Genomic DNA, 23,342 nt, shown 5'->3' with positions numbered 1-23,342 from the left:
AATTAAATGACTGGCTAATCTTTGAAGACACTGACAATCTAGTGTGATATGACAAACTAGTGTATGGTACCCTAAATAGAACAATTAGCAAATGTAAGAATTAAGTTTATTTATAACTTATTAACCAAAGCTAATAAATAATTGGCTTACTGAAACAAAAGATCTTTAATTGAAGTATTATTAAGTGAACTCATATTTACATTAGTCTCCCAAAGACTGTGTTCAGCAAACACTGGCATGTGCCATCACTTCACAAGTCCTTAATGAAACCGAAGATTCAATTAACATGCTAGTGATCCCTAAAAGGGACATTAGTAGTGTTTAGTCTTTGCTGAAAAAGTGTATGTCATTGAAACATTAAGTTAAAAACCCAGAGAAATTTCAACATACGTGAGCTTTATGATAAGGGTTGTTGTCTTTGATTCCTGGTAAATATCTACGCCTTCCCAGAATGGTCTGAACGAACCCATCTCTTTTACAATTCTTCACTGTCTCTCGCATGAAATGATTAATCCCTACAAAGAAAATACAGAAATAATTACAACCAAAAGTCATTCTTAATCTCATTCACTTGTTTTAGTATAGTGAAATAGACCAAAACCTCATGATGATTCTTTTTCTTACATATTTTTTCATTGTAGTAACATTGGCTTATAACATTACATAAATTTTGAGTGTATATCATTGTATTTCAATTCTGTGTAGATTACATCATGTTTACCACCCAAAGACTAATTACAATCCATCACCACATACATGTGCCTAATCACCCCTTTTGCCCTCCTGCCTCCCCACTTCCCCTCTGGTAACCACCAATCCAATCTCTGTCTCCATGTGTTTGTTTGTTGTTCCAAAACCTCATCATGATTCTTAACACTATTATCACATCATCAAAACTTTGCATATAAACTTTCATTCACTTTCTGTAGTCTCAGAAAGTTAGAAACAAAAGGGACTTTGGAAATGACATAATCTAACTCTCTCTTTGTTTTTAACCAATAACAACAACAAAAAATACGAAACTAAACTCCAGAATAACAAAGCAGGTACTAAAACCTAGGTGCTTTTACTCCAGGATCTTAAGACTATTCCATGCTACTTTTCACAGGTTTCTGTTCTTTGATCATGTTAATCCTCTTTACTCTTTGATGTTCTCATTTCCAGGCTTAAAACATTTTAGGCTCTTGTTACCATGTAAGCTATGAACCAAATAGGGCCTAACTGAAATTAATGCCCAAGTTATAATAAATATTTCATTAGGAACATAAACAACCCACTTCTTAAAATTTAAAAAGACTACGTATAGAATACTATTCAAACACATTCATATTCCCTATACTAGCATTCATCCTTTGCAGTATAGGTCCATTATTATGTCTCATGGATCTCCAGGAAGAATTCTTTGCTGCAGTTGTGCCAATCTCTTCACTGCTCAGTCCTGTCTCTGAGTTAGAGAGGTTCTTCTCTCCTGGAACATTTTTCCTCTGTACTCTTTAAAACACAATCCAGTATAGACTATGAAAATCTGTCTTTATTCATATACGACATCTCTGCTTTCTCACAGCTTTGCTTGTCCTAGGTAATAAACACAGTTGAGGATTTCTGTTGTATGGCTGGCACAGGAAAGACATTTGAGGAGACTGTGGGGAAAGGAAGGGAAGAAAACCCTGCCAAGTGAAGGTGTTGGTGACAGTTGACTAATAATGTAAGAATTTCAGAAAGCAATCAGGCTCTCATCTTTTTCTCTTTAAGAATTACTATGATATTTTTGAGTGAAGAGCAAAGAAAAGGATGAGATTTAATAGACCGCACCTCCACAAATTCTCTTACCTGACTCCTGTAGGAGGCTTTCAAATATTCAGGGATTACAAGAGCTACTTTAAAAAACAATCCTGAGATAAAATTTACATACAACAAAAGGCACCCAGTTCAGGTGAACAATTTGATGCATTTTAACAAGTGTACACATCTTTATAACAACTGCTACAAGATATGAAACATTTTCATCACCTTTACAGTCAGCTCTCCATTATGAGCTTCAAACTTTCGCTGATCTACTCTATGACACCATATCTTAGTTTTTCATGTTCTCAAAATTCATAAAAACTGAATTATACTGTATGTTCTCACCTGTGTCTGCCTTCTTTTGCTAAGTAGTATTCCATTGCAGAGATATACCAAAATCTGTTTATCCACAATCCTGCTGGTAGACATTTGGACTATTCCCAATCTCTGGCTGTTATAAGTAAAACTGCTATATAACATTCACAAACAAGTCTTTCTTTGGACATAAGTTTTCATTTTTCTTGAGTAAATACCCAATAGTAGAATTGCAGGATCATGTGGTTAGGTGTATGTTTAACTTTATATGAAAAACCCATACTGTTTTCCAAAGTCGTCGTACCATTTTACAACCCTACCAACAATGTAAAAGAGATACAATGTTTTTAATTTTAGCCATTCTAAGATTTTTTAATGTATCTCTTTGTGGTTTTAATTTGCTTTTCCCTTATGACTAATGATGATAACATTTGATGTGGTCATTCATTTATCTTCTTTTCTGAAGTGTTTGTTCAAAACTTTTGACCTTTATTTTATTGGATTGTTTACCTTCTTAGCTTTAAGTTATAAGAGTTCTTTATATATTCTGGACATAAGTTAGATAATAGGAACTGCAAATATTTTCCCTCAGTCTGCTGCTTGCCTTTACATTTTCTTAATGGTGTCTTTTATCAATGTTTATCTTTGATGGTTAATTCAGGTAATTCAGTTATTACCACCTAAGAAATCTTTGCCTACCTCAGTGTCACAAAGCTTTTCTCCTCTGTTTACTTCCGGAAGATTTATAGTTTCAGCTTTTACTTTTAAGTCTATGCTCCATATCAAGTTAATTTTTGAATATAGTGTGAGACAAAAGTTAAAGTTCATTTTTTTCATATACGGGTATGCAGTTGCTCCAGTACCAATTGTTGACAAGACCTTCTTTCCTTCATTGAATTACCATGGCAACTTTGTTGAAAATCAATTCACCATATATGGATAGGTCTATTTCTGGACCCTTTATTGTGACCCACTGTTTTCTATGTCTACCCTTATACCTTTCTCGATTATTGCAGTTTTACAATAAGTTTTGAAACCAGGGAATATAATTACTCAACATTGTACGTTTCCCTAAAAATTATTCTAGTTATTTCAGGCCCTTTGAATTTCTATATAAATTTAGAATCAGCTTGTCAAATTCTACACAAAAGTCTAATGGAATTTTCATTGGAATTGCATTGAATCTATAGAATAACTTACAGAGAACTGTCATCATAACAGTATTTGTGCCTTCTAATAAATTAACATGGTAAACCTCACATTTATTTAAGTATTCTTTGATTTCTCTCAGAATTGCTTTGGAGTTTTCAATAAAGTTTTGCACACACTCTGTTAAATTTATTCCAAGTATTTCATATTTTTTATGCTATTGTAAATGGCTGTATTTTTCCTTCATTCACTAATTGTTTGTTGCTACTATATAAAAATACAACTGATTTTTACAAATTGACCTTGTGTGGTGGGACCTGGCTAAATTTAGTTCTTTGTTTTAGTAGTTGTTTTTGTACAATTTGATTTTCTACATACAAGGTCATGTCATGTATGAATAAAACTTTCTTCTGGGAGTGGGGGACATTTATTACAAAGGGGCATAAAAGAACTTTTAGGGGTGATGGGGTGACAGTTCCATATCTTGGTTGTGGTATAAATTATATGACTGCGTGCATTTGTCAAAACTCATAGAATTATACATCTAAAAAGGGTGAATTTTATCGTATGTAAATTACACCTCAATAAACTGCCAAAAGAAGAGATAATTTAAGACAATGATACTCAAACTGCTCTTTAACAGCAATTGTTCTCTCGTGGTTTCTGGTACATTTAATCAATGGTTTACTGTTTCAAATTAAAGCTACCTAAACCTACAGCACAGGACAATTCCAAGATTTCAAGAGATGTTCACAATGACACAGTAGTATACACATCAACAGCATTTTGCTATTCCATTTCTGTCCGTACTCTTATGATAAAAGCACATCTTAGTAAATATTCATAATAAGATTAATATTATTTAATTAACAATGCCTGATGGAAACTTCTGATTAATAGAAATGTTAATAGAAAATTCTGTAACACAAACTTTTTAAATGTAATAAAGTATGGAAAGACAGTTGAAAAGAATAGTATCTAGAAGATAATTAACACTCAACACTTCCTTACCTGTGTATTTGGATTTGAAGGAGTCAATGTAGCAAGCAGCATCATTTTCTTTAATGCCCATCTGTTCTCCCAGAGATTTAGCTCCCATTCCATAAAGGATTCCATAGCAAATCTGAAAGAGTCATCACACTCAGTAAGTAAACCAAAGGACATAACTATGTAAAATGTAAATATAAAAAGTTCATTACGATTGAAATTTGGTAAACTTTTTATTTCATAGTAAGTCAAAGAAATGGTTAGATTTGCTTTGGGGTTAGATCCGTAGAAGCCGATATCCAGTAAACATCTTTTCTGCCTTTTAGCAATATAGCCATGTGTTGCTTAACGATGGGGATACTTTTTGAGAAATGTGTCATTAGGTGATTTCCTTGTGAGAACATCATAAAGTGCGTTGAAGGGGAATAAAATTTGCCACTCCAGAATGTGTCTCTTTAACATGAGGACTACTTTAGGCTGATTATTTTTAAGAAACGAAAGACTCAGAGGTTTTTATCTTCCTTTTAACTACCTGAAAGCATTGAGATAAAAAAACCTGTCTCAGGAAGCAAACCTTAGCACATGAACTAGGTGGTAGACAGGGAGGAACCTAAAAAAGCCAGTTTGTTGGGCTCCCCTCTGTGTTCTTCTGTTTCTGTGTGGCCAAACACTTGTTTTCCAAATACGTGTTCCTTTCATCTACTTGTAGTTGCCTTCCTTCCCTTTGAAGTCCCTGACTCTCCACACCCCCAACATCTCCTTTTGTCTTCAGCTGAGGATGGTATTTAAAGTGAGGGCTTTGGCCATTTTGGTGAGTCACTCAGTTTTCCTGGTTTTCTCCCATGTATACACGTTATTAAACTTTTGTTTTTCTCCTATTAATCTGTCTCATTTCAATTTAATTCTTAGACCAGCCAGAAGAACCTAGAAGGGTAGAGGAAAATTTCTTCTTCCTCTACTATACTTACACAAACCTAGATGGAATAGCCTACTACACACCTAGGCTATATGGTACTAATCTTATGGGACCACTGTCATATGTGCAGTCCATCATCAACGGAATCTTCATTATGTGGTGCACAACTGTACTTCCTTTTGGGGGGGCAGGGAGGAGGGGCAGAATATGAATGAATATGAATGACTGTGTGTTTTAAGAAAATAATCCTAGTGATTTAAAAGGGAAGATTTATTTCTGCCTCTGTCATTTATCTAGTAGTAGTAGTCTTCAGAGCAGTTTTCTACTCCTCATATTACTTCCCTAACTTCTGCTCAAAGAAGTGCCTAAGAGTTAGGAAAGAGAAACATTAAAAACATTCCTTTCCTCGTCCTTGGATAGCACTGAAAGAGCAGGAAGAGCAGGCTTCATGGCTTGATAATAGGGAAATTTCATTGAAAATAAATATCCTCTTCACCTCACAGCCACCTGAAATCCCATAATTGCAGAATTCATTTGGGTTAACACAAACTCCTGAGGAAATTTTGCGAGTAGTGGAGGGAAATGATCTAAATAGATCAACAAAGAAACTCCAATTTAATAAATATTGCCTGGGTTCAAATCCTAGTTCCAGCCAGCATTTACAAGATGTATTATCGTGCACAAGCTACCTACACTCTTGGCATCTTGATTTCTTCTTCCATAAAATGAGGATAGTAATACCTACATCAGAAGATTGTTAGTGGTAAATGAAATTAAGTATTTATGAAACTGCCTGACATAAAGCAAGCTCTATAAAATGTTGTTAAATAAAATTTGAAAAGATAACTTGAAAAAATTATCAAAATTCAAAAATACTTTTAATGTGATAAGACAGCTAGAGATTTTTTGTTTTTTTTTAATACATTTGGAGGGATTTTTTTTCCTCCTTTTTTCTTTTCCTTTTTGGTCCTTTTACATTTTATTTGTTGTGACTCCTACATTTTTTTTTTAACTCGGATACTGTGTCAGCACTGGCTGAGATCTCAGTAAGACTCAAGAATTAGATGGTTCAGTGCATGGTGATTTAGGGGAAAAAATTGGTATAGCATAAACACCATTAAATCATGCAAGAACTTATTAAATAGAGGTAGCTATCATCAGTGGATAAATATTCAGGTTACGGAGTCAGATGTCTAAGTTCTGGCAGTCTGAACTTATCCTGGCTCCACTACTTACAGTTGTAGAGATGTATAGTTAAGCAAAGTATTAACTTTCTGTGCCTTAGTTTCCTCCTATATGAAATGGGGATAATAATAATACCTATTTCATGGGTTTAATATGAAGATTAAATACTGGCATATTACCTATTTTACCTAGAGTGTGATTTTTTGCTAAATGCAGGACCCCAGAGGAAATTAAATAGACAGGACAAAGCTGGCCTTCTAAACAGTGACGAAACAAGTGTTGGTGCTGAACAGGCAGTGGTGAGAGGAAATGTTTCATGCCTAATGAGCTGGTCAAGAATTACAGCTGCGAGTGGCCAGCCCAGTGGCGCAGTGGTTAAGTTTGCATGTTCCGCTGCAGCGGCCCAGGGTTCCCCGGTTCGGATCCCAGATGCAGATCTACACACTGTTTATCAAGCCATGCTGTGGCAGGCATCCCACATATAAAGTAGAGGAAGATGGGTACGGATGTTAGCTCATGGCCAGTCTTTCTCAGCACAAAGAGGAGGATTGGCAGCAGATGTTAGCTCAGGGCTAATCTTCCAAAAAAAAAAAGAATTACAGCTGAGAGTAACTAGAAGTGTGAACGTAAAACTGATAAAGCAGAATCTTAGAGGTGGGAGTAGTGTGCCTTTACCTAGCCACCAATCCTACTCTCTTGAAAATGGTATCAGGTTTCCCACAGGTCATGTGGTAAGGAAGCAGCAGTGTTAATCCAAGCCAGGAAATAGTGTAAATGTGGCCTTTGACCTTCTCTGTGCCTGACAGACATCCAGGAGTAGGAACTAATATGGACCCATTTGAAATGTCCAAGAGCAGTATAATGTTTCACAGCTAGATCAGCTTAACCAATGGCCTCAAAAAACTAAATAGCTATCAGTTATTAACTATAATCCACAACTCAGCAATATTTATTTTTCAACAAACATTTAGAGAGCATCTTTCTATAAAAAGAACTGTGGCTCAATGCTTCATGAAAATATGGATGCTTACAGACTAGAAACAGGTTTAAAAAAATACACACACATACATAAATAACAAGTACCACCACCACAATATCTACCACTAATGCACATGGCCTTCTTGACACTAGGTAGCCTCAGACTAAGTCTAGGATTCATTCTACTGACTCTATGAAGGAAAGTATAATGAATACCATGAGAAGGCTCAGATGAATGTGGTTTGAAAGACCCAAAGATGGAGAAATCATTCTTCAACTACAAATGATTGAGACGATTTTTTAATTTTTCTGAATCATTAAAATTCTCCTCATTTATATTAAGCATGTTCACTAAGATCACCTGCTTTGCTTGTTGCCTCAGATCATCCCCAACAGACTCTGGCTCAATCATTTTCCATTCAGCTGCAATACTCCTGAAAACATCAGCTCCAGTGTTTAACACTTGAATGAGACGACGATCCTGGGATAAATGAGCCAAGATCCTCAGTTCAAGTTGAGAGTAATCAGCAGCTAGTATTAAACCACCTGAAGTAGAAATAATTTTAGTAAAGCTGGTACAAAGACAAACCCAAGTTCTATATAATTGAGCAGGATGACAGAAACTTAGTTCTAACATGAGATCATGCGTCCAAAAGTTAAAACCTTGCCCTTAACATGATGCAATTCAGTTGTGTAACTTAGATCATTTTTTTCCGTTTAACTTTCAAGTATACGTAGTATGTGTAAAGCCACTCCTGACCTCTGCCCCTTCACCACCATGGTAGTGCTTTCCTCAGTGTTCCCACAGCACCTGACATATCATCTAAAAGGTTCTTTCATGCCTCTCCCACGTGGCACTGAGCCATTAGAGATGGAAGACTTAATTTTCCTTTGCATGCTATAGAAAACTTTGCACAGTTCTTGGAAAATAATAAGCCATTAAATAAATGAATGAATGAATGAATGGAGAATCTGGTTTCTAATATGTGCACATTTTAAGTGGGCTGAAGAGAAATGTGTGCTCTGCTTTGACAGTAACAAAGACTTTCAGTGAAAAGAATCAAGTGGTCAATATGTGAAGAAGAGTTATTAAGAAGATTCAGATAATTTACCTACGGAATAGAAATGACTGGATTAGATATGCATGGAAAAATAAAACAAAAACAAATAAAAGCAGAGTCAAAGGAAAACTAGGAAAAAATTTGCAACTGATGTTAAAGGATTCATTGCCATATAATAAAAGAGGTACTACAAATCAAGAATAAGACAAAACATAAACAAGCAGTTCACAGAAATGATAAAAACAAAAGAACCTTAAATATATCAAAGAATGCTCTTCATTCACAATAAAAGAAATGCCAATTAAATCTATAGCAAGAAAAAATTTTTCTCTACCGACACTGCAAAAATCCAGAAGTTGGACAGCACACTCTGGCAAGGTTGAGAAACACTCATATATTGTTATTGGGGTGTAAATGGTAACTGTTCCCCATTAGATGGTAATTTGGCGATATCTATCAAAATTAAACAGGCTTTTACTCTGTGACTCAGCGAACAAGCCTACAGATCGCTGCACAGATCAACTGCACACAAACTAAACTGGTTTATGTTCAAATTTTTTTTACTGATAATCACAAATCTTTGGTATAAAAACATTAAATGAAAAAAGCAAGGCACACAGCAGTATATATGGAATGTTTATTTTTTTATAAGAACAGAGGAAGAAAATATTACATATTCATATTTGTTTATATCTACATAAAAAATACTGGAAGGATATATAAGAAACTGATATATGTAGTTATCCATAAGAGCTGTAGATAATAGGGTGGCTAGGACAGGGAAGGAAGCAAAGCTTCTCAATATATATCTTTCACACATTTTGATTTCTTAACTATGTGAATGAATAATCAATTAAAAAATATATAAATTTTGATTTAAAACAACCACAACTTCTATGGCTTTCCTGCCATAAACAAGATAAAACTGGACAAAATATATGAAGTAACTGTTTTCAGACGTTGAACAACAGGCAATGCAGGGCTATAATCCTTGAGAAGGGGGAGAGTAGAGAGAAGACGGGGTGAGCCATGCAACTATCTCAGGCTTCTGAATGGAGGCACCCTCCAGAATGCACTGCAGGGAAGAGAGATAAAACAAAGCACTATGGTCTCTCTAGCCGAGGAAGCAGAGACCGGAGTTTGGGCCTACAGAGGCAGCTAAAATTTGTGAAAATTTGGAGGGAAAGGAGCTGTGCATAAAAGAAGCACCAGAAATATGCACAGTAATCCCTTTGGGTTTTTTTTTTAGGAAGATTAGCCCTGAGCTAACATCAGCTGCCAATCCTCTCTTTTTTCTGAGGAAGATTTGCTCTGAGCTACCATCCATGCCCATCTTCCTCTACTTTATATGTGGGACGCCTGCCACAGCATGGCTTGACAAGAGGTGCGTAGGTCCACACCCGGGATCCAAACCGTCAAACCCCAGGCCGCCGAAGCGGAACTTGTGAACTTAACCACTGCGCCACTGGGCTGGCCCCATCCCTCTGGATTTTTGACCAAATACTAAGCTGTGCAGGGACAAACCTCAGGGAACCAGGTAAAGAACAAACACTAAAGAAGTAACTATTACCAAAGAAAGAACCACCATCGCATAGCTGTCAGCTGAACAATTACTTCAACAACATAACCGTGAATGTTGACAGACGTTCGAGCTCAGACCAGGCTGAGTGGAGAGACCTTGTTGAACAAGCTGAGCACCAAGTAGAGATCCAAGCAAGACCACACCTTACAATCCAAGCTAATGTACCCTAAAGTAAAGGCTACTCTAAACATTTGCTAACAAAGCTTTAAAAATCTTAAAATGATCAACCTGATGTGAAAGTAAATTAATTGTCTGCCAGAAGAAAACGCTATTAATGAAGACTACAAAATCCAAAGAAACAGCTGTAGCAACCATAAGGTCCAGCATACAACAAAAAATACTAGACATATGAAGAACCAGGAAAATGTAACTTCGACCAGGAGAATATTCAATCAATAGAAAAATGGCCCAGAAATTACAGAGATGATGGAATTTTAAATAGCTACCATAAATATGTTCAGGAATTTTAAACAAAAATGAACACAATGATGTAACAATAGTGACCTGTGATAAAGTAATAAAAACAACACAAAAAAGCAAATAATTCTAAAACTAAAAATACAATATCTGAAATGTAAAATTTACTAGAAGGATGTGACACAATTAGACACTGTAGAAGAAAAGACCTGTGGACATTATTAAAACAGTCAAAGGAAATATCCATTGCAGCACAGTTAAAAAAAAAAACAAACAGGGAGAGAGGAATAAAAAAGAAAAGAAAAAAACTTCAGTGATCTGTGGGACAATACCAAGTAGTATTACATATGTATATTTGGAGCAATCGGAAGAGAGAGAGGAACAAAAAATAATGGTTGAAAGTGTTCCAAATTTAATGAAAAATATATAAGCTTTATATAAGCACATAGATTTAAAAAACTAAACTAAACAAACTCAGAAAATTCAGCAAATTCAAAAATCCAAGAAGCAAAGCATGAAAAACTACCCAGAGACTCAGGCCCAAATCAAACTGCTAAAACTAAGTAAGAAATAAAAAAATCAAAAAAGCATCCAGGGAAAAGATACATTATGCTTGGAGGAATAGCAAGAAAAATGGTGGTGTACTTCTCATCAGAAATAATGCAAACCAGAAGCTAATGGAAATATATATATAAAATGCAGAAAGACAAAGACTGTAAACCTGGAAATCTATGTCAAATAAAAGTATCTTTCAAAAGAAAGGATAAAATAAAGAAATTTAGAGACATGGAAAGCTGAGGGAAATCATTGTCAGTAGAACTGCACCAAGAAACCTTAAAGGAAGTACTCTGGGTGAAGAAAAATGATAATAGATAGAAACTTGAATCTACTCCAAGGAATGAAGTGTCAGAAATGGTAAAAAGTGGATAGAAAAGACACTTTTGTTTCTTGATTTCTTTGAAAGATAATAGATTGTTTAAAGCAAAACCAAAAACTATATAGCAGAGTTTATAACAGTCATAGAAGTTCAACCTATTATAAGAAAAGGGAAATGAAAAAACCTCCTTACGTTATGAATGAAGTGGCACAAAACTATTTGAAGATGGACTGTTATGTGATGCATATTGCAAACTCTAAAATATTTAAGATGTATAGTCAATAAGACTATAGAGGAAATAAAACAGAATAATAAAAATCGTCATTTAAAGTTTTTTAAAAAATAAAGAACAGATAAAATAAATAGAATACAAAAACCAAGATAGTAGACATAAATCCAACCACATATCAATAATTACTTTGGATGTAAATGTACTAAATACTACATTTAATTGGCAGAAATTTTCAGATTGAATTCACAGATTTAATTTAAAAATTTTAAACAAAAGCAGTATAAAATATTGTTGCATTAAACACACTTTTATTGTTTAGAAGAATAAATTGACAGGTGAACAGCTAAAGTGAAGTATATACATACAATGGAATATTATTCAGCCTTAAAAAGGAAGGAAATTCTGACACCAGTGCTACAACATGGATGAACCTTGAAGACATTATGCTAAGTGAAATAAACTAGTCACAAAAGAACAAATACTGTATGATTCCACTTATATGAGGTACCTAGAGTAGTCAAATTCACAGAGACAGAAAGTAGAACGGTGGCTGCCAGGGCCTGGGGAGTGGAGAAGGGAGTTAGTGTTTATCGGGTATAGAGTTTCAGTTTGGGATGATGAAAAAGTTCTGGAGGTGGATGGTGGTAACAGCTGCACAACAATGCAAATGTACTTAATGCCACAGAACTGAATACTTAAAAATGGTTACAATGATAAAATGCCAATAATTCATACTTAAAAAGCAAAACAAAAAATTGCCATGCAGGTTAGATAGATGCAGATAGATAGCATCTATCATAGACCTGGATTCACCCTTGGAATATAAGTTTCTGACAGAATTAGAATAAATTCAGATGGTTAACTGCACTCACCCAGACCTGTCAGCTAGCAAAAGATAAAATAGCAAATATGTATACAAATAGTTGGGGTGATTTTAGAGTTAGATCATGACTTCCAAATGTTTTGATGACAAAAAGGTTTAATACTTAAGCACTGAGGAGAGGTCAGACAGAAGGAGGATAGCCTTGGGGGTTACCTCATGCAATACGAAGCAGCAGTATGGAGACGAGGAAAAGAAAAAAAAAAGCAAAGCAAGTCAGAAAGAGAGTCAAAAAACTTGTGCCCTTGGAGGTCAAGGGAAGAGAGAAATTGAGAAAAGTGAGGGTTGATTAACAAATGCTGCATAAATGCTGTACAGAAGTCAAAAAGGATGAGGACTAACAAAATCCACTGGATTCTGCCAGGTTTACAACGATCTTGGAAAACATGGTTTCAGCAGACTGCTGCCAATGAGCATACATCACAGAAGCTTCCCATAGAGCAGATCATGAAGACAATGATGACTGACTGTTATAAACCTGACAACACAAACAGGAAAACAGGGTACACTGAAGTGAGGAAAGATGGAGGGACCAATGCGTACTTCTGAGTCTTATTTGTAATGAAGGCTTCATCAGTGCTTTGAAAACCATTCCCACAGCACTGAGAAGCTCAACACCCATCAGCCGCCTTACCTGGGAAAGGTACAAAGGCGTGTCGCATGCTGACTGAAAACGGCATTCCTCTGTCTGAGGCTCTTTCCTCTGTCTGTGCCTGGTGCCCAAGGTTCAGGCCATGACTCTTCTCATTTCCTCTTCTGCCATGCAAACAACATCATCAACTGGACATAAACCAGTCTCAAATACACGAAAAAGGTCTGATTTTTCAGGAAAGTCAGTGTTTCCATCTAGGAAACTTGAAAACCTTATTATTTGAAACTCATCTTAAAGCTTAACAAAGATACTAGATTTTTTCAGCAAACATTCAGTTAAACAGGAAGTAAGACATTTCTGTAATAGCTTTTCCCACAAACTGCTTCTGAGATAATTCACTGACATTTTGCTCAACTCAACAAATCTCTTTGACCATATGTGATAGAAATTATCTACGTCTTTTCTTCCCTTTACGTGTATATGGGGAGGGCAGGAGGCGGGATGTTCCTGACATTGCTAAACTCCTCTTCCCTTTAGTATTTGACTTAAGCATATTTTGCTGTTTGATTTAATTAATGGCCCAGGTTTTCAGCCTTTCACCATCAACTAGCTTCTCTATAGACAGACTCAGGACTTGAAATGGATATTGCCTAGAATAATAATATGTATTCTTAGAACAGACAATTAAACTAATTTCATTATTTTGTCTAATAGGCTATTTTTGAGCCATTAATACTCACAAAAGTATATTAACACATATACAGAGAAATAGAGTCTACCTGCCCATGGGAAGTAGGCCTTTGCCTAGGGCTTGGGAAGGTGGGCTTTCCCCTACTAGTGTCGGCATTTTGATCTCAAAATCTCTTGGCACATTCTGAATATTTGGTTCTGTAAAGGTTATTCGTCCTAAAACCAAGCAGAATGAAGACATAAAGTTAGAGGGGGAAGATCTGACATTTATTTTTAACAGTAATTGCATTTCCGATTTATTTTAAAAATGCATGCTCTATTATGGCTAAACTAAAATAAATTTATATTTAAACGAAATATTTTCCATTATGTTCATGTGTCTAACAATGATAACATAAGTACATGACCAATCCCAATGTAAGTGAATATATGAATCAGCTACAATATAATGCTTTTACATTAACCTAGCTCTCTAGAAAACAATCCCATGATATGAAGTAATTAGATAAATTGAACTATTCCTATGCTATAATGAGTACCAGATGTCAGCTCTATAAAATGTTTACAGTCATATTAATGAGTAAAGACTAATCAAATGGATCCTAGGAGAAATGATTGTCAAAGCCTTTCAAAGGAATGCACAAGATACAGAGAAGAGGACCTGGAGCAGAAGAGCACATGAGCGCTGAAGAGGGCCCAGCGGGGCCAGAGGAGCTAGCTAACGCGGGAGACGGAGGAGAGCTGAGAGCTGGTGACTGCAACATCACTTTCTAGACATCACCTGGCCAGTTTTCTTCATCATCATCACTCATCAAGAGAATTAATGGTAGCACTGACATGGCTGGACACTAGTGAATTTTCTAGGAAATAGCTATTTGTTTTAATGCTTATAGCCTTTATTTCCCCCCAAATATCTTACATTTTATTTATTTTTACTTATTGGTTGAATTTTTCTAAAACACATAAGCATTTTTCAAAAAAGTTGGGATGACTGACTTTGTTACTGCAGTTTTTATAATACATACATAGTGATACAAAATTCTTTGTTTTATGACACACTCTTCATTGTAACAGGCTCTCTACTAGCTAGTATATATAATTTCATCTTCTTTTAACACATCAGATATTTTAAGTTCCTCACATATTGTTTTTCTGAATAAACCTCTGATATTATATCCTTGATATTTAGACTTTAGTAAAATTAGTGCTCAATTAACGTTAGATATTAATATACTTATTATCATTAAATGGCCTGTTCGATGTTACAAGGTAAACAAATAGAGGAAGGAATCCAAGTCTCTGTCAGCACACTGTCTTCTTTTTTACAATAATACTTAATATTCAGGTCTATTGTTTGAATTAATGAGGAACACTGGCAGACAAACAAGATAGCAGAAATAAATTACAAAACATGGATGTAGTTACAAGGAGATGAATTCTATAATGAAATGGCTTTGCTGTGCTTAGGTAAGCTTGTATTTCTAAAATATTCTTTAAACGTAGGCATGGTATGATGAAAACCAACCAGAAAAAGAAAAAGGAATTGATTACTTTCTGCTTTATAAGCCACAAATAAATTGCGCAAAACCTTTGAAAATTCCAGGTTGATTTTGTTTTTTCACCAAGTATTTATTTTACATACGTTTACAGCATTAGCATATGTTTCCAAATGAAATTGAAATACCAACAAGGCAAGAAATGACTAAGAAGGACCAAGAGGTTAATTAAACAGGGAAGAAGAAAGGAGAAGTTGTTTAGAACAGAGAATAGGCAAGCAGAGAGAAAAGCAGCTCTTTATGGTGTCTCCATTTTTGGTAATAGCAACAACTGATAACGAGACACGCACTAAGTGCCACACACTATTCTAAATTAAGCCTCAGGATGACCCGGTGAGGTAGGACTATCATCACCCCGCTTTATACATGAGGAAACTTAGGCACTGAGAACTTAAGTCCCTTGCCTAAAGATTCAAAGCACCAGGATTCAAACCTTGTAAAAATCTGATATCGAAGCCCACATTCTATACCACCAATCTAACTGCCTTCCCCATGCAGGAGTTAACACTGCCCTTTCTTCTACTGCACACTGCATTTGGAAAATATTTATAGTTTTGCACTGCCTAGAAAAAGAATGCTTTTTTCCTTACCAGATTGCACTCATACCTATCCCAAGAGGGCTATGAGACACCCAAAGGAGTCTACTGCTTTCTTTTCTGATTGAGCAAAATAAGACACTCACTTTACACAGTTGCCCAAGTCCTACTTACATTCAACTTGGAGAGAATCGTAAAGAGGTTCAGGAGAGGGCTGAGACTGAAATTAGATAAAACCACTGACTCAAATTTTAATTCCTGGGTATACTCTCATCCAAAGCACAATCTCAGACCTCACAGTTACTCTATACAGTACTTGAAAGCAGGAACTATATCCTACTAAATCTCATCTCTGAATCTAGGTAGTATCCACCTATGCTTTGGATGTAGTTGTGTTTCATAAATGTTTATGGAAATTCATTGAACCCAATGATCAACACTTGAATTCCTTGGTCATCATAAGCAAATATTATACATGAAAATGTTTTTCTTTCAAAATTGGATAATACCATATTTAAGATTTCTCATTACCTGTAGCAGTGTGTGACTGTGATACAGGATAGATTCTTTCCATTCCAAGAAAAGGATTAAGACGCTTTGCCCGCTGCAGGGGAAAGACCACTTTGGTAATAGCATTCGTGATTCTTCTCCACTCTAATATCAAGCCTGGTAAAGGATGCAATGCCTTTAATTTATTCAAAATATCCTGCCAAGGAAATATAACAAGGTAAGATCAGATTCTCGTCCAAATTCATAGCAAACTAGAATCTCTTTTAGGTAAAAAAAAAAAATAGTCTCAAATTTAAATTTGGTAACTCCTGTATTCGCAACTCAAAATTACTGTTTGGGTTTTTTGGAAATCACCATAATGATAAAACTATGATAACTATAAATTATAAAATGTAAACATTTTAATGCTGAGTGATATCAATTTAGATCTCCCTTTAAAAAAATAAATGTGATGTCAACTTAGCAAAGTAACTGCCTCCCCACACCTCCCCCCAAGAGTTTACATCATCTCTTTTCTTTCTCCATATTTTCCTCCTCCATTCCTCAAGTGACTGGAAGTTTCCCAGATTTTTTGCTTTTTTACCCTAATACTTTCATAGTTTCCATATCAAGGAAAGCACATTTATCTTTAAAACTTTGAATTTTCCATGCTACAGAATTTGATGAACAGTTAAGGATTAGAAACTTGTGAAATAAAAGGGCCAGTGAGATCAAATAAAAAGCTTTGCTACAGAATGAAGCTGTAGAAACTTCCCCAAGGCAGGCAAGTCATAGTTAGGGTCAAAATTCTACAGAATGGCAACTTGCACTGCTCTCTCCATGGCTGCTGTGGCCGTACTTTATATTCTTATTTTTCTATTGGAAATCCATTCAATAAAAAAGCAAAATTAAGCCCTTTCTCTCTTCTCTCCCCTGCATAGTTTCCATGGATTGTGATTAGCAATTTTACTTTGAAATCAGCAGATTAGACTCTTGAAACAAACTCATGGAAAACATACTATTTTGCCCTGATATTGGAAAAAAATGTTTAATTAATTTATTTGTATTTGTATTGGCTGGATTTTTTTCTTTAATTCTTCTATGCCTTTGTTCATGTTCATATAACTACCCAAATTATACTATACTGGAAGTCCAAGAGTAGTGGATGTCAATAACTAAATAATGCCTACAGGTCTGAGTCTACAAACCTTATACTGTTTTAACAAGGAAGGACACAGCTGCTAACTCAGATTATAGTCCAGATTTTGACATGCTGGAATGTCTCCACAGTTTTTGTGGGCAGCTGAACCACAAACCAATTTGCTTTTATTTGAATAAGTTCAAGTGGTGGGCTATGTTGGATCTTGATTTCATCAGCATTGTTTCAAGATACCAAAATGCTAAAAGTAGTTCAGATTCTGCCCTGTGACTGCCCCAAAGAGCACCTTACTAGTGCTGAACTGTTTTCCCAGCCTTAGCTTGCGTCCATTGTCATTCCCTCTTCTGGTAGAACCCAAAGTTTTCTTGCCACCTTGATTTTTCATCTCTCCGTTTGGTGGCAACTTCAATTCCAAAAATAACACCTGCAAGAAATTAACGCTTCTTTAGCTAAGAACCAAATCGCAAATACTGTCATTCAAAAAACATTTTGGGGGCCAGCCCCATGGCGTAGTGGTTAAGTTCCATGCACTCCACTTCAGTGGCCCAGGTTCACAGGTTCACATCCTGGGTGCAGAACTACACCGATCGTCAGCCATGTGGCAGTGGCAACCCACATATAAAGTGGAGGAAGATTGGCACAGATGTCAGCTCAAAGCTTATCTTCCTCAAGCAAAAAGAGAAAGATTGGCAAGAGATGTTGGCTCAAATCTAATCTTCCTCAGCAAAAGAAAAAAAAATTTTTTAAGTTATTTGAGAAAACAATCTGTACAGCTCAACATGGGTTGGAAGAATTTTATTATTTTGGACAATTTGGAATTATCACACTTAATAAATAATGACAATGAGAATGAAAATTTTATATGTCAATAGGCTGTCCATATCCTAATTTAGGCACTATCCGATTAATACTAACACTAGGCTTTTAAATAGTCGAGAATACAGGAATGTATACTCTGCTGAACAACTGACAAATAAGCTACTGATGTTGAGACTTTAAGTTGCTTGGAGGATTATGAGTTCTCCTAAATACCCTTTGATGTGGTAACCAACGTGATTGCTCAATCACTCAAGCCCCATAGAGGGTCAACATGCGAGCCTTCATGGCTATTGTGTGATCACAAAAATCACAGAACACTAAGGTAGGAAGGGTCCAAAAAGCCATTTAATTCCACTACCATAAGGCTGGACCCTGAGAATCCCTGGGCACAAAAAGTCAAGAGAAGTTGGCCAACCCAATGTAACAATAACGAAAGCTGGAGAATGGTCGGTAAGCACCCACCGAGGAAACTAGCCCTATACAGGGCAGGGATCCAGGCTCTGGGGCAGAGGAAGATCCAACATATACCTAACTCACTCGCTCAAATTAGAGGGGATAAAACTCAGGCAACTCAGAACACTATCTACTATCTCTACTCATTCATTTATACATGTTGAGTGGGCTTTATTTTCCCAGTAATAATCTTAAAAATTGAAACTATTTGCATAAGTATAAGAATTTTTTCCACAAGTTGGGCCAGTGGTGGAAGGAAAGACATGCCTGTGCTTTCCTAGAACAGTAGTGATGATAGAAACAAAGATCTGGTTCCAGCTTTAAATAGTGGGGATAACTGGGTTCTTGGAAATGAAAGGTATTGAGCCTTACTAATAATGTTAGTAACTATTTTGTCCAAGAACTGTGTTATGTGGATGTGCATGTGTAGGGATTAGGGTCGTCATATTTAGCAAATAAAATTACAGAATGCCCAGTTAACTTTTAATTGCACGGAGCATACTTATACTAAAATATTGTCCATTGCTTATCTAAAATTCAAATCTAAGTGAATGTCCCATACTTTATCAGGAAACTCTAGTACAGATATCAAAGGGTATGTGAATGGCAAGATAGGAGAGAGAATCACATAACTGAATAGGAAAAATGAGACATCATTAAAGTAGCAATAAATCAACAACCCCAGGAAGGGAGATCTATCATGATTAAGACAAGTCAAAGGTCTCAAGTTACGTATTTAAAAGTTCTTTATCTTAAGCTTCTATTTTTGGTGAATCCTTCAGAATAATTGTGAAAACTTCATACATAAGTTACCTCTCCAGGTCTCAATGAATATATCTGTGAAATGAGGAGGCTGAACTAAACAGGGGTAAGAGGCACTAATACTGATTGAGCGATTACTACGTGCCACCCATTACGCCAGGTGCTTTAACATGCATTATCACATGTAATCTTTATAACAAATCTGTGACAAAGCTGAAAAGTGTAGACAGTTGGAGAAACCCAATGTTACACGGCCAGAAAGTAGTAGAATTAAGAATTAGAACCCAGAGTCTTCTAACTTTTTCCACTAACTTATACTTTCCTCTAGACCAGGAGTCAGTAAACTTTTCCCATAGAGGGTCAGATAATAGATATTTTCAACTTCGCAGGTTTTACTGTCTGACACAACTTCTCAACCGTGCCATTACAGAACAAAAGCAGCCACAGACAATAAGTAAATGAACAGGTATGGCTGTGTTCCAATAAAATTTTATTTACCAACAGGTGGCAGGCCAGATCTGGCCCCCAAGCTGTAGTTTGCTGATCCCTGCTCTAGACCGGTGCCACCCAAAAGAACTTTTCGCAATAATGGAAATGTTCTATATTTGCACTGTCCAATAAGGTAGCCACTAGCCATATGTGGCTATTAAGCATTGAAATGTGGCTAGCACAACTAAGAAGCTGAATTGATATATTTTATTAAATTTAATTAAATTTAAATAGCCACAAGTGGCTAGTGGCTCCTGTATTGGATAGCGCAGCTCTAGATGATAAGTAAGATTTTGCCCAGTTCAAAGATTCAGCTAAAATCACCAAAGATTAAGTAGTCCATGTGTGAAACTGTTAGATTACCTTAAATATAACTTTTACTTTAACATGAAGACCTAAGAACAGCCAACAATATCAAAGGCCTTTTATTCTAGCCCAGAGTTTGGTGTAGGCCTCTGGCTCACATGCCTTAGATCTCATCTGAATCACAAGGGTACAGATTTCTGCTTTTCCACCAAGCCTATGTGTGCTGAAATCCAGAGATTCTATATTTTTGATAAGTTCTCTATGTAATTTTATGTGCAGTCAACTGGTTTGGGGAATTCTGGGCTAAAGAACTCAAAAGAAAATATACAAAAATACCCCAAAAGGCATCACTGAATTCAATACAAATGTACCACGTGATTGGGAGAAACAAAGTTGCTTCTCTTTTTTTTCAAACATATAACTCTGTGACTTAAAAAAAAGAACATTTTAATGAGTATATATAACATTTATTGAGCACTTACCAGGAAAAGGGCACTATTCTAGCTGTTTTACATTTATCATTTCCTGCTCACAACAACTTTCTGAGGTATTTCTATCATAACTCATTTTACTGATAAAGAAATTGAGATAAAAAGAGTTGATGGGGGGCCATGCCGTGGCTGAGTGATTAAGTTCATGCGCCCCGCTTCAGAAGCCTGGTATTCACAGTTCGGATCCTGGGCACAGACCTACCAACTGCTCGTCAAGCCATGCTGTAGTGATACCCTACATAGAAGAACTAGAATAACCTACAACTAGGATATACAACTATGTACTGAGACTTTGGGGAGGAAAAAAAAGAGAAAGATTGGTAACAGATGTTAGCTCAGGGCCAATCTTCCTCACGAGGGAAAAAAAAAGAGTTGATGTATTGGCCCAAGGTTACAGAGTTAGTTAATAAATGGAGGAGGTAGGATTCAAACCCAAGAAGTCTGGCTCTAAAGCCTGTGATCTTTACCAATATGTGACATTACTGAATTGCATCTAGAAGACACTAGACTTCAATGCTATCAAGCACCCACCCTGTATTTGTAACCCCTCTAAAGCAACCCAATCACCTTTTGTGGAGTGTGGGGAAAGAAGAAAAGAGAACACCAAACTTTGAAAATAAAAATAAGAGTAAACTATGTCAAAATTTATGTCAGGTGATAAAAATCTCATCTAGGTTTAAAAAAGCAGTCATAAAAATGCCTTCTTCATTAACAACTGAGAAAATTACCTAATTTTGTATTCTAAAAAAGATTTGGGGGATCCAGTGTCAAGATGGCGGCGTAGGTAGACTCTGTTCAAACTCACCTCCTCCCACGGACACAACAAATTTACAGCTACTCTTGGAACAACTGCCCCTGAGATGGAACTGAAAACTGGATAAAAAGGACCCCCACAGCAAGGGACAGTGCTGACTGAGGTGGAAGAGACAGAAATTCCTTTCTGGAAAGAAAAAAGCCACCTTCTAGCCACAGTGCTTCACAGCTGGCCAGGAGCACTCTGAAGGTATGAAGCCTCCCCTGGAGGAGCAAGGGATCTGAGTGGGGAAGCTTTACCACAATAAGCAGTTTTTGGACTCTGCCCAACTGAGATGAGTGTCATAATATCTGGCTTTGCTGGCTATTAACAACAATGGGAAATATCCCCAGAAAAGCCATCGGACTTACAGGGAAAAAAGTCTGCTTTTAAAGGGACCATGCGCAAATTCACCCACTTGGGAAAGGAACCTAAAGTCATTAGAAAGAAAGGTGCACAGTTCTTTGGTGAAAAGAGACTGGCCCCACCCAAAGGTAAGCCCTTGGGCAACTTGTGGGCCCTCACAGGTGGGGTGTGTGAGACCTCTGCAGTGGGGTGACTGGGTCCACTTCACGGGGTCGGAGTGTGCACATGGGGAAGGACTGTTTTGATGTGTGTGTGGCCCTGCGGGCAATGGGGCTTGTCAGCTGCAGAAGACTTGTGCTTCACAAACAGCCACAAAGGGGATCAGCCCCACCTTCCAAAGTGGGGTGCTCCCATGCCTGGGACCTGCCCCACTCAGCTGCAATCCTGAGACAGCTGACAACAGCTTCGCTCACCCATAAGTAGAAGATAAAGACAACAACAAACAATCACATAGAGACATAGGTTGGATTGGTGGTTACCAAAGGGGAAAGATGAGGGAGGAGGACAAAAGGCGTAACAAGGTACATGTGTGTGGTGACGGATTGCAATTAGTCTTTGGGTAGTGAACATGATGTAATCTACACAGAAATAGAAATAGAATGATGTACATCTGAAATTTATATACTGTTATAAACCAATGTTACTGCAATAAAAAATTAATTTAAAAAAAGATTTTAGGGTGAGGAAGGGGTGAGATTTCATAAAAAGACCAACTTCAAGGAGAAACAGCTACACTGCTACACAACTACCACTACAGATCTTTTGTTCAACAAATATTTACTGAGTGCCTCCTTCATTCTAGGGAAATCCTCTTCTCATGGAGCATACATTCTAAGAGCCTTCTTTACTACCTTCCTATTTCATAAATATAGACATAAATTAGATGCTAGAATACTCCATCTCCAAAGTAACCTGGTTAACTGAATTTTTTTTTATTGATCTTTGATGATTAGCTAAACACATCTAGGAAATACATACACACACAAATCATTTCTAACTCTAAAAATTACTTTTCTAAACTCCCTATCCCCATGATACAACCTCAGCGATGTCATCTGAACTGGTGAAGGAAAAACTGTGGCCGGCTAGCTGATAGGCTTGAGTCTCAATTGCATCCAGCTTGGCTTGCATTATGTGTTTCTGACTTTCACATTCTGCAGTACTAAAGCCAATTCCATTTAGTTCTAGCAAGGCCAAGCAGTACTGAGAGGGCATCTCCACTTTACAGAAAATATCTGGAAGAAAAAAAGAAAAGTAAAACATTAATTCACCAGCTAATTGACTAGATCAGCATTATTACCTAAACACATACAGAATTTTTCTAGGAAATTCTAGAGATGCTATGCAAGCTATCCTTCAAGATCCAGTCTCCTGAGCAACATTCTCAAACCAACAATGAAAGGCGTGAAAGTACTTTCCACTTTTCCACGTAAGCACTAGACTACTATCCTTGTCTATGCAGACAGTAGAAGAATTG

At 36.5% G+C, this 23,342-nt stretch overlaps 1 protein-coding gene across 1 annotated transcript in view; it reads right to left on the bottom strand.

Moving 5' to 3' along the window:
* POLQ (DNA polymerase theta) overlaps positions 1 to 23,342 on the bottom strand; it is a 115,731-nt gene that overhangs the window by 11,861 nt on the left and 80,528 nt on the right. The window contains exons 22-29 of the mRNA XM_014732866.3: positions 22,907 to 23,100; positions 17,673 to 17,810; positions 16,270 to 16,444; positions 13,736 to 13,862; positions 12,999 to 13,120; positions 7,677 to 7,861; positions 4,261 to 4,372; positions 391 to 515 (exon numbers count right to left, since the gene is read on the bottom strand). Coding sequence (XP_014588352.3) covers positions 391 to 515; positions 4,261 to 4,372; positions 7,677 to 7,861; positions 12,999 to 13,120; positions 13,736 to 13,862; positions 16,270 to 16,444; positions 17,673 to 17,810; positions 22,907 to 23,100 — 1,178 coding nt within the window. The remainder of the gene's footprint in view (positions 1 to 390; positions 516 to 4,260; positions 4,373 to 7,676; positions 7,862 to 12,998; positions 13,121 to 13,735; positions 13,863 to 16,269; positions 16,445 to 17,672; positions 17,811 to 22,906; positions 23,101 to 23,342) is intronic.

This window comes from Equus caballus, chromosome 19 (assembly GCF_041296265.1).
Source record: "Equus caballus isolate H_3958 breed thoroughbred chromosome 19, TB-T2T, whole genome shotgun sequence".
NCBI classification, from domain to species: Eukaryota; Metazoa; Chordata; class Mammalia; order Perissodactyla; family Equidae; genus Equus; species Equus caballus.
This window is presented reverse-complemented; position numbering and strand designations above follow the sequence as displayed.